This window comes from Miscanthus floridulus, chromosome 1 (assembly GCF_019320115.1).
Source record: "Miscanthus floridulus cultivar M001 chromosome 1, ASM1932011v1, whole genome shotgun sequence".
Lineage (NCBI taxonomy): Eukaryota > Viridiplantae > Streptophyta > Magnoliopsida > Poales > Poaceae > Miscanthus > Miscanthus floridulus.
The window spans coordinates 43,917,949-43,931,327 of NC_089580.1; the positions used below are offsets into that span (position 1 = coordinate 43,917,949).

The following is a 13,379-nucleotide window of genomic DNA, read 5'->3' on the forward strand; positions in this document are numbered from 1 at the left end:
AAATGAGTAAGGGTCTTCACATCAGAGTCGACGGGTGCGAAGGGTAAGGAAGCTAGTCGAACCAACTAGGATCCGTTTAGGTAGTTGGAATGTAGGGTCACTTACAGGTAAGTTAAGAGAATTAGTTGATACCGCGACTAGGAGGCGTGTAAATATATTATGCGTTCAAGAGACTAAATGGAAGGGTCAGAAGGCGAAGGAGGTGGATAATACAGGTTTCAAGCTTTGGTATACAGGGACAGTCACGAATAGAAATGGAGTAGGAGTTTTGATTGATAAGAGCCTCAAGAATGGTGTGGTGGGAGTGAGAAGGCAAGGAGATAGGATTATCTTAGTCAAGCTTGTCGTTGGTGATATGGTCTTGAACGTAATTAGTGCGTATGCCCCCCAAGTAGGCCTCGACGAGAGTGCTAAGAGATAGTTTTGGGAAGACTTAGATGGCCTGGTTAGAGCTATACCTAGTAGTGAGAAGCTTTTTATAGGAGGAGATCTTAATGGGCATGTAGGTACTACAAGCGCAGGTTTCGAGGCAGTTCATAGAGGTTTTGGGTATGGTAGTAGGAATCAGGAGGGGACGGAAGCTCTAGACTTCGCGGTAGCTTTTGACCTGATGATAGCCAACACTTTCTTTAGAAAGAGAGAATCTCATCTAGTGACCTTCAGTAGCGGACAACACTGTAGTTAGATTGACTTTGTCCTCGCAAGAAGAAAGGACAAACGAGCATGCTTGGATTGCAAGGTGATACCAGGGGAGTGTGTTGTTTCTCAACCTAAGCTTTTGGTGGCAGATTTTCGTTTTCAGATGCGTGCCCGTAGGGATAAACAAGCTAAGATTGAAAGAACAAAGTGGTGGAAACTGAAAAGGGAGACGTCAGAGGTATTTAGGGAAAGGGTTATCAAAGGGGGCTCTTGGAAGGAAGAAGACGACATAAACAATATGTGGGACAAGATGGCAACCAACATTCGGAAGGTAGCCTCAGAGGTGTGTGGAGTAACCAAAGGAAGGGGACATGAGGCTAAAGATACTTGGTGGTGGAACGAGGAAGTCCAAAGGGCTATTAAGGAGAAGAAAGAATGCTATAGACGCTTGTACCATGACAGGAGTGTGGACAATATAGAGAAGTATAAGGTGGCAAAGAAGACTGCAAAGCGAGTTGTAAGTGTGATAAAGGGTAGAGCGTACGAGGATCTTTACCAATATTTGAGTACGAAGGAAGGAGAGAAGGACATTTATAAGATGGCTAGGGTTCGTGAGAGAAAGACACGGGACTTCAACCAAGTTAAGTGCATTAAGGATGAAAGGGAGCATCTCTTGGTAAAAGAGGATGAGATCCGACATCGATGGCAAGAATATTTTGACAAATTGTTCAATGGTGAGAATATAGACACAACCTTTCAGTTGGATGACTCTTTTGATGACACCAATAGGCGCTTTGTGCGGAGAATCCAAGAATCTGAGGTCAGAGAGGCATTGAAAAGGATGAAAGGAGGTAAGGCGATGGGACCGGATGGTATCCCAATCGAGGTGTGGAGATGCCTCAGGGACATAGCTGTAGTATGGTTAACCAAGCTGTTCAACCATATTTTTCGATCGAACAAGATGTCTGATGAGTGGAGGAGAAGTATATTGGTACCGATCTACAAGAATAAAGGGGATATTCAAAGTTGTACAAATTACCGAGGAATTAAGTTGATGAGCCATACTATGAAGCTATGGGAGAGAGTTATCGAGCATCGCTTGAGAGCAATAATGCGGGTCTCTATGAACCAATTTGGTTTCATGCCCGGAAGGTCAACTATGGAAGCCATTTTCTTAATAAGACAAGTTATGGAACGGTATAGGGAGAAGAAGGACATACACATGGTTTTTATTGACTTGGAGAAGGCTTATGATAAAATACCAAGGAATGTTATGTGGTGGGCGTTGGACAAACATAAAGTCCCAACGAAGTACGTCGGGCTCATTAAGGACATGTACAACAATGTTGTGACTAGAGTTCGAACAAGTGATGGAGACACGGATGACTTCCCGATTAGGATAGGACTACATCAAGGGTCAGCTTTGAGCCCTTATTTGTTTGCTTTAGTGATGGATGAGGTCACAAGGGACATACAAGGGGACATCCCTTGGTGTATGCTTTTCGCGGACGATGTAGTGCTAGTTGATGAAAGCCGGACAGGAGTGAATCAGAAACTGGAGTTATGGCGGGAGACTTTGGAGTCCAAAGGTTTTAGACTTAGTAGAACTAAAACTGAGTATATGAGATGTGACTTCGGCACTACTACTCGGGAGGAGGAAGATGTTAGTTTGGAAGGTCAAGTAGTGCCTAGGAAGGATACCTTTCGATATTTAGGATCAATGCTACAGAGGGACGGGGATATTAATGAAGATGTTAGCCATAGAATCAAAGCAGGGTGGATGAAGTGGCGGCAAGCGTCTGGTGTCCTATGTGACAAAAGGGTACCACAGAAGCTAAAAGGCAAGTTTTATAGGACGGCGATTAGACCTGCTATGTTGTATGGTGCAGAATGTTGGCCTACGAAAAGACGACATATTCAACAGCTAAGTGTCGCGGAAATGCGTATGTTGCGTTGGATTTGCGGTCATACAAGAAGGGATCGAGTTCGGAACGATGATATACGTGAGAGATTAGGGGTAGCGCCAATTGAAGAAAAGCTTGTCTAACACCGGTTGAGATGGTTTGGACATGTGCAACGGAGACCTCCAGATGCACCGGTGCGTAGTGGAATCCTAAGTCAGGATAGTAACGTGAAGAGAGCCAGAGGAAGACCGAAGTTGACTTGGGTAGAGGCAATAAAAGGAGACTTGAAAGGATGGAATATACCCAAAGACTTAGCCTTAGATAGGAGTGCTTGGAAGACAGCTATTCACGTGCCTGAACCTTGATTACTTCTGTTGGGTTTCAACTCTAGCCTACCCCAACTTGTTTGGGACTTAAAGGCTTTGTTGTTGTTATTGTTGTTGTAAACTATTGGTATGATGTGAAACCTGAAACCTATAAGATAGAAGTTTGCAACCCAACAAAAGGCTTCTTTACCTTGAACAGAACCTGAGCTTGAGCTGAAGCTCTTCTGCATTTTAGTAACTCATTTTGTGGATCGTCCTGAGAAACTGGGCATACATCCACAGACAATGTGTGAAGAAGGCTTGCTTTGGAGAGAATAAGCTTCATAAAAGACAATGGAAGCCACCGAATATAATTATTTATCTGCACAACTTCAAGATTGGCACACATGCCATCAGTCCACTGTGCATTAGTCCACTCTTCACTTAGGATATCACAATTTGTAACCCATTCTGGCTCCCAATTTCGAATCTTCGCCAATAAAAGTAATAAAGAGAATCAGTTGTCAGCATCAAGATGACTTTCAAAAACATAATGATGATATCCAAAAGATAATGTTCAATATTACCTCAATTTTAAGTTTTTCAAGGTTTGGGGAGCTCCTCAACAAGGGGAACAATAGCAAAATGGGGTGCATTTCAAAAAAGCGTGTCTCTATTGCCAAGCTCTTCAAGTTGTGAAAGATGAATGGAATTGTATCTATCTTAACCACATTGGCCTGCGAGAGAAAAAAGATGTGATGGTAAATTGAAAACAAAAAATTGAACGCAAGTGTAGAAAGATGGATGAGATTTGGAGTATTGTTTTCAAAGGGAGCATAAGCCCACAAAAGCAGTGCAGGAATGGTACCATAAAACATTTCTCCTTTACTAAGCCAGCATTTCAGATTCTTTGTTAAGTCAAGGAAACCAAGTTTACTACTTATTACAGAATTATGATATGAGTACGAGCCAAGTACTAATGTTTCTACCTTGATCATGCCGGTTCATAAGGGTGTGGGATGTGTAATTACTCAGGCCCCTAAGCTTGCTGGAGCCTCAATAAAATCTTATATTAGAAGCTAGTTCATACCAGATTTTAAAAGCCCACTTGTTGGAAGCTAGTTCATACAAGATTTTAAAAGCCCACTTGTTAGACTCAATTACATGCATATCTGCTTCAATGTCCGAGGTTTCAAAGTAAAGTAGCATGTGTTATAAAACCCGCGTAATGATATAAAAAAGTTGTTTGTATGCAACCATAAGCTTAGAAGAGCCTATTTTTAAATTCTTCCATATGCCACTTGACCTAAAATAGAGCACCAATTAACATAATGCAGTAAAATTATCTGATGATTGCATCTTATGACTTATGAGCATTCACTGACTTTAGCTGGTAAGCAAGCTTGCTGGACAGGGCCAAGGACTGCCCAAACCTTAAGTCCTTGATTTAGGCCAAACAACACAAAATATATATGGTGATAATAGGGGCAAACAGTGCACCCACGAGTAAAAAATTAGCTCCCGAACTTGGGAAACCCCAGCAAAGAAGTGTAGCAAACGATGTCCACCATGTCCATGTGGCAGAAACACTGACACATCAATGTTGGCATATTGGAGGCGCGGCAACTTCCCAAATCGCCAGCTATTGTCAAGTTGCGAATCAACAACCAGACTTTGGAGATTTGGCGCCTCAATCATGCAGTCAACAGGGGTGAACACCTCCACAAGCGACACGAAGCAGGGGCGACCCCTGAATAATAGCTTGCAATTCCCTCTCGACGTTCCTTAGGTATAGCTCCTGGAGCACAGGAAAGCCGGCGAATCTAGATCGAGGGCGGGGTGGAATGCTGCAATTCTCCAGATTGAGGGACACGAGACGCCGAGACGGTCGCAGGAGAAGATAGAGGAGTGGAGAGGGTTAGTGTCTTACGTATGGCCCATGCTCTTTGAAGATGGAGATAGACTCGACGCTGCGGCGGGAGAGCGCGATGAGCCAGTCGTCGACGTCGTAGGAGACGAAGCGCGGGAGATGCTGGGTCCCGTGTAGCGGAGGAGGACGCGAGAGATGACCGAGGGGGGCGTGAAGCAGAGGGCGAGGCCGGGGAGGCACTCCCAACGGCAATGACGGAGCCAGAATTTTTTTTTAGCTGGGGCGAACTCTATACACAAGCTACATCCTAATCAAAAGCACCAAACAGAACAATGCTTAGGGAGAGTACCACACAATCATCAATCACGCTTACCCAAAAGCAGCGCTTCCTAGTGAAGCTGCTCCTCTCCTCCCTCCATCGCAGGCTCGCAACAGAGCTGCCAAAGCAGTAGCAGTTGAGCAGCTCCTGCCTCCTAGAGTCTTGGCCGGCCGGTGGGAGGCGGTCGGCGGCCGCAGAGGGCGGTCGGGGGGCGAGCTGGCGACGCCGACGGCCAACGTGGAGCGGCGGGAGGCAGGAGGCGATCTGGCGACCGCGCGACGGTCCGCACTCGGCAGTCGGCGCGGAGGTGGAGCCGCAGTGGCCGGCGGGTAGGGCCTGGCGGGCAGCGACCAGCTCCTCGCGAGCTTGGCTGCAGGTCACGATTGGGGGATTTGGAATTTGGGAACGAATCCACCGGTTAGGGAAGAAGTGTGCTTGTGTGAGATGGTGGGCTTTCAAGGGCCTCTCACGGTCTCACATCTGTTGGGCTGAACAAAGTAAATAAAAGGCCCATTCTGTGTGCTCGTTTATCCTCTCACCTCTGCTTTCTTCTTCCATGCTCGAGCGGCGCAGGTCGCTGCATCCTGCTCGTGCTCGCCACCGGTGTTAAGGAAGAAGGGGTCCGGGGGTCTTGGACGAGCTCGCCAGTAGCTGGGGCGGCCGCCCCACCCCGCCGCTAGGGTGGCTCCGCCATTGCCCAACGGCGGCGCCAGACGCAGCAGGAGAGCACGGAGGTGCGTTCGGCGTCGCGGAGGTCGAGGCGCGTCAGAATCATCTCGTCCAGCAGGTGCGCCGGGAGGGAGGACATCATGTCGGCGGCCTCCGCCTCCGCCGGTAGCAATGGCTCCATCACTTGTGAGCCCCTGCCGGCAGCAGATGGATCGATCTGCCGATAATGGTGGGGCGTGTCAGTTCGTTCACGTGGGAATGCGAGTTGATTCGGGAAGACAACGAGATGATGCTAGTAGGCTATAGCAGTGTGGGTAGTAGGCAGTTAGGCACCGACCTGGACCATGGACGGGGAAGATGGAGCAACGAGCAAGACGGACCGAGGACGCGGGACGTCGGTCAGTCATGGCTTTTGGTTGGACTGTCAAAAAAGTGTTGTAAGCTATGGGAGAAGCAGAAAGCCTTTTGGTCGAAACAGTCGTGAAACTGTAGCTTTGTTATGAAATATCTGTAATGCCCCATGAAGACATGATAGACTGTTTATATGCAAATTCTATTATTATTTGTGCAAACGACTGTTTATAGCAGCTGTGAAACAGGAGGGCGACGTCTGACGTGAGGACTGGGGAGAGATAATCCTGTGCATTCTATTATTTGGTTTGTTTTTGGCAAAATGGCCACTGTATTTGCTATCAACCTGTAGTATGCAACATGGCCTCATTTCACATCTTCCTTCCCAGCGAGGAAGGGCAGTTTGCCTCACTCTCGCTATACAATTAGGTTCTATATATGACATGCATTATTTGTGTAACTACTGTATGGACGCTAGATGAAAAATCTAACAAACAGGCTATAATGAAACAAGTTTCTGCAAATTGCTTGCCTCGAAATACATTACCAAAGTAGAATATGTTCTAAATATGTGTTTCATCTCTCGAATGAACAATATAAATAGTTGTTTCCCTTCGTATCATCATTTTTAACTGCGACGTTCTACGTCCCACGCCCCGTACATCGATCCATCGTTCCATAAACCTGACTGTTAGTCCCCGTTTAGCAGGTCCAGCTTCTTGCGGCTCATTCCAAAGAGCCCTGGCGAACAGGTATCTAAAAAACAAAACCTTCCAAGGAGCCAAAACAGTTTTTGAATAAAGGAGCTAAAGGCATAGAAATGTGACTTCTCTCGGCTCCTCTTTGCAAATCCAATACAAGTTATCCAAAGTTACCACTGAAACCGATTTTGCCAAACATTTTGTAAAACGGTTTCAGCTTCACCTCCACATGCTCTATATGAGAAGCTAGAGCCGAAACTCTTTCGTGAGGAGCCGAAGCCCTACAAAAGTACAAAACAGTACCTAAATCCGACCTACCGAAACTGTCTTTCATTGAAACTTTGGCAGCTCCATCCGTAGATTCCTCGCGCTCACTTGAACAGCAGCGAGCTACTCCATATACAACAGCACCTAAGTTTAAGCTGACGGAGACAAAGGATGGCTCCTGGCCGTCGTTTACATCCTTGACAGTGTGGAGGGATCGGAAGAGCAGAATAGTAATTAGACACGTGTGTTGGCGTCTTGCTAGCGCGCGGTTCGTTGCATTGCATATTTGCATTGAACGGATCCACACGCACGAGCGAGTCCACGACGATTCTTCCTAGTACTACATGAAAGAGTTTAGGATCACGCGAAGGGGCAAATAAGGTCCCTTTCGCGACCTTCGGACGCGCCCGGAGAGCCGCATCAGCAACAGGAGCAACGACTAGCTCGCCCATTCATCTGATCCGGTTCAGTTTCCGTCACACACTCTCTCTCTCTCTCCCGATGATCCGATCCTCTACCTGTGTGGGGATAATTGCATGCACTTTTTGTTTTGACTTGGTCACTAGCTAGCTAGCTAGCTTACTGCCAGTTAAGCTCTTCCGAGAAGCATCTTTTTTCTTTCTTTTGCTTTGGCCGACGGTAACAGTGTAATAAACCCTATGCCAGGCTTCACTACTACAGAATAAGCCATCACTACCGGCCCTATTATTACCGGAATTTTAAAACCAACACTGATAAACACATCACTGCCGGTTGATAAGGAAAAAGCCTATCACCGTTGGATTGTCTTAAGAACCGACAGTGATAGATATTATCATTGTCAGTTGGTGATATATTTCGGCAGTGATTGTCTATCAGTGTCGGGCTTATACTACCGACCGGCACTGATCCATATCTCCCAGACCCGAAATTTTTATACAGCCCAGTTAACCCGTCACTCACGTCCATCCACCCATACCTCTCTTCGCTCTCTCTCTCTCTCTCTTTGTCGGCAGACTTCCCAAATTCCTCCGCCCCGTCCTCGGCCCTGCGGTTCGTGCGAGCGTGACCGGTGCGAGCGCGACCGGCGTGAGCGGACGGCGACCGGCGCGCGCACGAGGAAGCGGCACGACCGGCGCAGGCACGAGGAAGCGGCGTGACCGGTGCGGCCCCACGGCTCGGGCAACCGGCGACCAGCGCGGGCGGGCGAGCGACCGCGGTCGGCTCGCGCGGAACCACCTCGTCGGCGGGCGGGCGAGAAGCGTCGGCGGCTTCTTCTTCCTCACGGCTCACGGCTCACGGTACTCTCTCTCCCCCGGCAATCTTCCCTTCCCTGCGCTCTTTCTCCTCTTTCACACACACTGTCACCTTAGATCTATCATGGGGGCGACGACCGGGGGTGCGGCCTCAGATCTTGCGTTGGAGCGGCGAGGGACGGCCTCCGGCGTGAGACCAAGCTCACCTTTCCCGGCGGAATCTCACTCTCTCCCCCTCCTGGCCTCGCCTCCCCTCCCTCTATGTTGTATGAATCAATTTGTGGATGAGTTGATTTATGATGTGTTGAACCCTTATGTGTGATGTATGAATCGATTCAATTTGTGGATGAGTTGATTTGTGATGTGTTGAATCCCTCCTCCTTTGTATGTGATGTGTGAATTATTTCTTGGATGAACTGCTTGACGGCGAGATGGCGGTGGCGGCGGTAGCCCACGAGCATGCTTGCTGTTTTTTTAAAAGCTTATCACTGCCGGGTGAAGTGCCGGCACTGATAGCCAAGTGACATCACTGCCGACATGCCACTGAACCGACAGTGATGAGAAGAATTGGTTAGTGCTTACTGTTTACACGCGACATTTGCTTGTAGTTTACAGCTTTGCTACATTGCCGCGCGAGCCGACCGCGGAGATGGGATGAAAGACCATTCCGTGTCCGTAAGAAGCCCTCGAGGTGAGGCAATTGTGTCATACCTCTCTCTCTCTCTCTAGGGCAGCAGGTGAAAGCCCTAACCCTCTTCTAGAGATTTTTTTTTACTCTACGTCTAGATATAGGGTATATCTAAATACATAGCAAAAGTAATACGTATCTAAAAAAAACTAAAACATCTTATAATTTAGAATACAGAAAGTACATTAGAACTCAAGTAGGAATTTTACCACAAGAAATCTAACCAAGCACTTATCTAGATTGTTGTGATTTTTATATGGTATAATCTAATCCTATATATGCTTGTATTTTTCAAGATTTATGCTGGGATTTAACCATCTAAGTAGTGTGAACATATATACATGTAATCAGATACTACTCGAGAGGGTAAAAGGCACACCGTGTCTAGTGTGAACACGTAGACATAATCAGATGCTCAAGAGAGGAAAAGGAGATAGGCAGTTCAGGTCTGTTGTTGGACAAAACAACGCAAGTGACCATTCACCAAGACGGATGAGCGAGCAGGAGCATCACCGAGCTCCTGCAACTGCAACGTCAGGTCAACCGGCCGATCCGCTTTTTCAACGCGTGCGAATCACTTTTCTTTTTCTTTTTCTTTTTTTGAAGCAAAACGCGTGCGAATTACTACTACCCCTACTCCTATATGCTGGCTGTCCGAAAGGGCAGCGGGGCACTTGGGCGTCGCTTTCATGGCCCAAGCCAGAGCCCCAAGGGCCAGCCAGCCACCCGACGACGCCGGTCAGCCTGCCCTGCCCGTCTTCCGCCCACCTGCACTGAGCAGCTAACGCTGACGTAAGAGCTGACCAAGTCCGGTCCCGATAGAGCAGCGCGCCGCCGCCATGGACCCCACGCACACGTGGCGGCTGCAGCACAACAGAATAGCACCGCTGCCCATATAACCAGCTCGATTAGCTCAGCTGGACACGCACTCACTTCACCAGTCACCACCACCGACACATCACGCACGATCGACCTACAGCGCGCGTCAGAGAGCAAGAGCTTGATCGGCCAGCCAAGCCAATCCCCTACTCGATTAGCTAGATCAGGCATTGATCCATTGAGATCGTCATGGAGGTTTGCAATCTTGGCAATAACGCCATGGAAGCTCAGCAGCAGCGCGAGCAGAGCCAAGCCGGGGGCTGCTCCGACGACCCGGCGGCGGTGCTGACTTGCCTCACATTCCTGGAGCAGAAGATCGGGCACCTCCGCGGCATCATCGGCGCGGCGCAGCGGCCGCCGCGGCAGATGGTGTCTGCCGAGCTCAGCTGCATCGCCGTGCAGCTCGTCTCCATCTCCAAGAGCCTCGCCACGACCGGCGGCGGCGCGGCGGACCAGGACGACGGCGCCGCCCGGTCGCCGGGAGCGGAGGCGACGTCTCCGAACGACGGGGACAGCGACTCGTCCGACCACGACCCCCTCCACGCCGAGGACGACGACGGCGACGGCCGCATGCCGCCGGCCGGCTCCTACGAGGTGATCGAGCTCGGCAAGGAGGAGATCCTGGCGCCGCACGTGCACTCGTGCAAGGTCTGCGGCAAGGGCTTCAAGCGCGACGCCAACCTGCGCATGCACATGCGCGGTCACGGCGAGGAGTACAAGACGGCGGCCGCGCTCGCCAAGCCCGCCTCCGCCTCCGCCGCCGCGCCATCGTCCTCGGCGGGCCGGTGCTTCTACTCCTGCCCCTTCGTGGGGTGCAAGCGCAACCGGGAGCACCGGAGCTTCCAGCCCCTCAAGACGGCCGTCTGCGTCAAGAACCACTACCGGCGGAGTCACTGCGACAAGAGCTACATCTGCCGCCGCTGCAACGTCAAGCGCTTCTCCGTGCTCGCCGACCTGCGCACGCACGAGAAGCACTGCGGCCGCGACCGCTGGGTCTGCTCCTGCGGCACCTCCTTCTCCAGGAAGGACAAGCTCTTCGGCCACGTCGCCGCCTTCGACGGCCACGCGCCCGCGCTGCCGCCCGACGACGACGACTCTGTTGCCAATGGCGGCTTCGGAACTGGCTCTGATCGCCTGACGACGATGGACACCGAGGCAGTGAGCAGAATGGCGAGCATGGAGTTCTTCCCGGACGCCGTGCTCGATGTTATCGGCTGTTCTGACATCAAGGGCTTCACGCTCATGGACGGACAAGGACAATATTTGGAGGACGACGACGGACGAGGGTCGCTCTCACCATTGCCAATGGGGCTCGATTCCTGTGATTTCGATGGATTTGATCTCTTCGGGGCACCAGCAATTGATTTCTGAACTCAGGAGAAAATAGAAAAGAAAAACGAAAAATGATTTGTCCTCACTCAATTGGCATTTTAGCCTAGAAAAACTAAGAATGATTTGTCCTCACTCAATTGGCATTTTAGCCTGTACAACAAGTAGGAAAGTGTACACTAAAACATACCCAAATGCAAGGAATTCACATCTTCAACTGATAGGCCATTGCAATTTGCAAATCGCCAGTAGTAATTTTGTTCAACTTGTGCCAACACAGCATTAAGAAGGACCTAGTAAATTCTGAATACAATATCACAAAGCAGGGTATAAGCGTGAGGAACTATAAGAATCCAGATCACATGTAAGCAACCAATGAACAAAACCATAAGACAGGACTAGGTTATCACAGTCTACATTTTTCATCTTTATCTTCGGAAACATGGCAACACAATGGTGGATGCATCAAAGCACAACCGACAGAACCTCATAACAAGACAGATAGACAATGGACTACTAACAGAACAAGAGCAAATGATTGAAGTATCACAGATCATTCAGGAATTGGCCCTATTTATTGCAACTCTTTTACAGACAGCATGGTTTGGCTCTTGAATTTGTTGTACACAAGAACTAACAGTTGCGTATCCAGTATCCACCAAACTACAATGGTGCTATATTTGACAGGAGCTAGTTTACAGAAAAATGGCCAGCAAAATTCATCTGAATTCTCACTCAGCCTGCAAAATGAAGTCTGAAGTTTCTGAACAATGATGTGGTGACGAAGGACATTAGAACCTAACCCAACAGCGGGTGCACTGGGCCATGCAATCCCCTCTGCAGTCAATATTGTAGCCCAAAACTTTCGGATTCCTCAAGAGAAGGCTCCGCAGAGTCTTCCCATTTATTCCCCAGTCACTGTCCAGCTTGCTCACATTCAGCTTCACCTCGCTGTCAAGGTCACACCCAAGAACCTCCGGAAACTTCTTCAGCAACTTGTGAAGGTCTTCGTCCGATAGCCCGAGGCTCCTGATGTAGTTCAACACTCCAGTTACCACCTCAGCATTCGGAACCTCCTTCTTTCTCTCTTCGCTCCAATACGGCGAGTGGATCCATCCAAACGCCTTATTCAGCATCTTCTCGGCGTCTTCGCTGGAGAAATCCAATGAAGTGAGGACTTGTTTGCACTCCTCATTGACATCCACGACAGAAGCTTGTGCTTGGTCGGCTGATAGCGTCCGCCATTCCCGACGGCTTTTCACAAGCTCGATGTTTTGCTGCCGGACATTCAATCTTCCTCCGCAATTGTTATATGAAAGCTTCACAGCCGGTGCACTCGAGACATTGCGCTGCAGAGGGAGGAATTGGGATGCAAGCGCCTCAAGGGTCATTGCTGGTGATTTATAAAGGAGCAAGCTAGATTGAGGATCTTACAGCTGTAATAAAGAAGCCAAATGCAGGAGTTTCATCGGTCACCAAAGGCAGTGCTGGTGATCTGGCCAACATCCTGCACAGAAGCAGAAAGCTGGTTTCAATCAATGTTATGTTAGTAAGAAATGAACATCGATGCAGGTGAGGTGAAGACAAAGGGAAGCTAATTGTGATTTCAAGCAGAGAGGACAGCAAGTAGTGAACCGAACAAAACCTAGGAATTGTTTCGGCTGCCATCAATTACATCGAAATCCTACATCAGTCCTGAATCCTAACAAGGTATCCGTATCAGTAACGGTAGCGGGAGCAGAGAGGAACACTGCCAAAAAAATAAAAAGCTCCGATGCAGCAACAAGGCATTCCTAGGTGCTCCCTAGAGGACAAAAAGAAGAAGGCGATAAGCAAACACGAAGACGACCACGCGATCACTGGGTGAAGCAGCAATCAGCCAAGAAGAAATTTGGGAGCAGTGCAGCGAACAAATCTGAGCGAAGGAAACGGGAAAAAACAAGAGAGTGCGACTGTACTAGGTGGATCCTTAGCCGCGTGCGCGCGTGCGAGCTCCTCCGGCTGTACCCGTCTTCTCCCCTCTCGTCCGTGGGCTCAGTTCCTCAGGTCACCAGCGTCTCCCTCGGCGGGTAGGAGAAGAAGAGGCGAGGGCTCCGCCGCGGGGCAGCGTCTCCACCGTGCCTCTTCCGAGCCGCCTCCAGCCGCACACGCCCGCCGTCGCCATCCCATCCCTCCCGCAAGAGCCAACCAACCACTGAATTTTTTATATTTTTATTCTTTTTA

The 13,379-nt window shown here is 49.3% G+C and overlaps 2 protein-coding genes across 4 annotated transcripts; one reads left to right on the forward strand and one right to left on the reverse strand.

Moving 5' to 3' along the window:
- The first annotated feature begins 9,861 nt into the window (after positions 1-9,861).
- On the forward strand, positions 9,862-11,464 carry LOC136504815 (zinc finger protein STOP1 homolog). Its single transcript, XM_066499873.1, has one exon. It carries the CDS (start codon positions 10,017-10,019, stop codon positions 11,196-11,198), a length of 1,182 nt encoding a protein of 393 aa, XP_066355970.1. The 5' UTR covers positions 9,862-10,016; the 3' UTR covers positions 11,199-11,464.
- A 248-nt stretch (positions 11,465-11,712) lies between these two features.
- Positions 11,713-13,356, reverse strand: LOC136504900 (uncharacterized). 3 transcript variants are annotated; one of them, XM_066500034.1, is made up of 4 exons: positions 13,115-13,356; positions 12,802-12,960; positions 12,591-12,663; positions 11,713-12,505 (listed from the first exon to the last, which is right to left on the reverse strand). In XM_066500034.1, exons 2-4 carry the CDS (start codon positions 12,822-12,824, stop codon positions 11,948-11,950), a joined length of 654 nt encoding a protein of 217 aa, XP_066356131.1. In that variant the 5' UTR covers positions 12,825-12,960; positions 13,115-13,356; the 3' UTR covers positions 11,713-11,947. The 3 variants fall into 3 exon arrangements, with proteins under 3 accessions (XP_066356131.1, XP_066356075.1, XP_066356199.1); XM_066499978.1 differs by having other exon boundaries at positions 12,802-13,356; XM_066500102.1 differs by lacking the exon at positions 12,802-12,960 and having other exon boundaries at positions 13,115-13,352.
- Between the last annotated feature and the right edge of the window lie 23 nt (positions 13,357-13,379).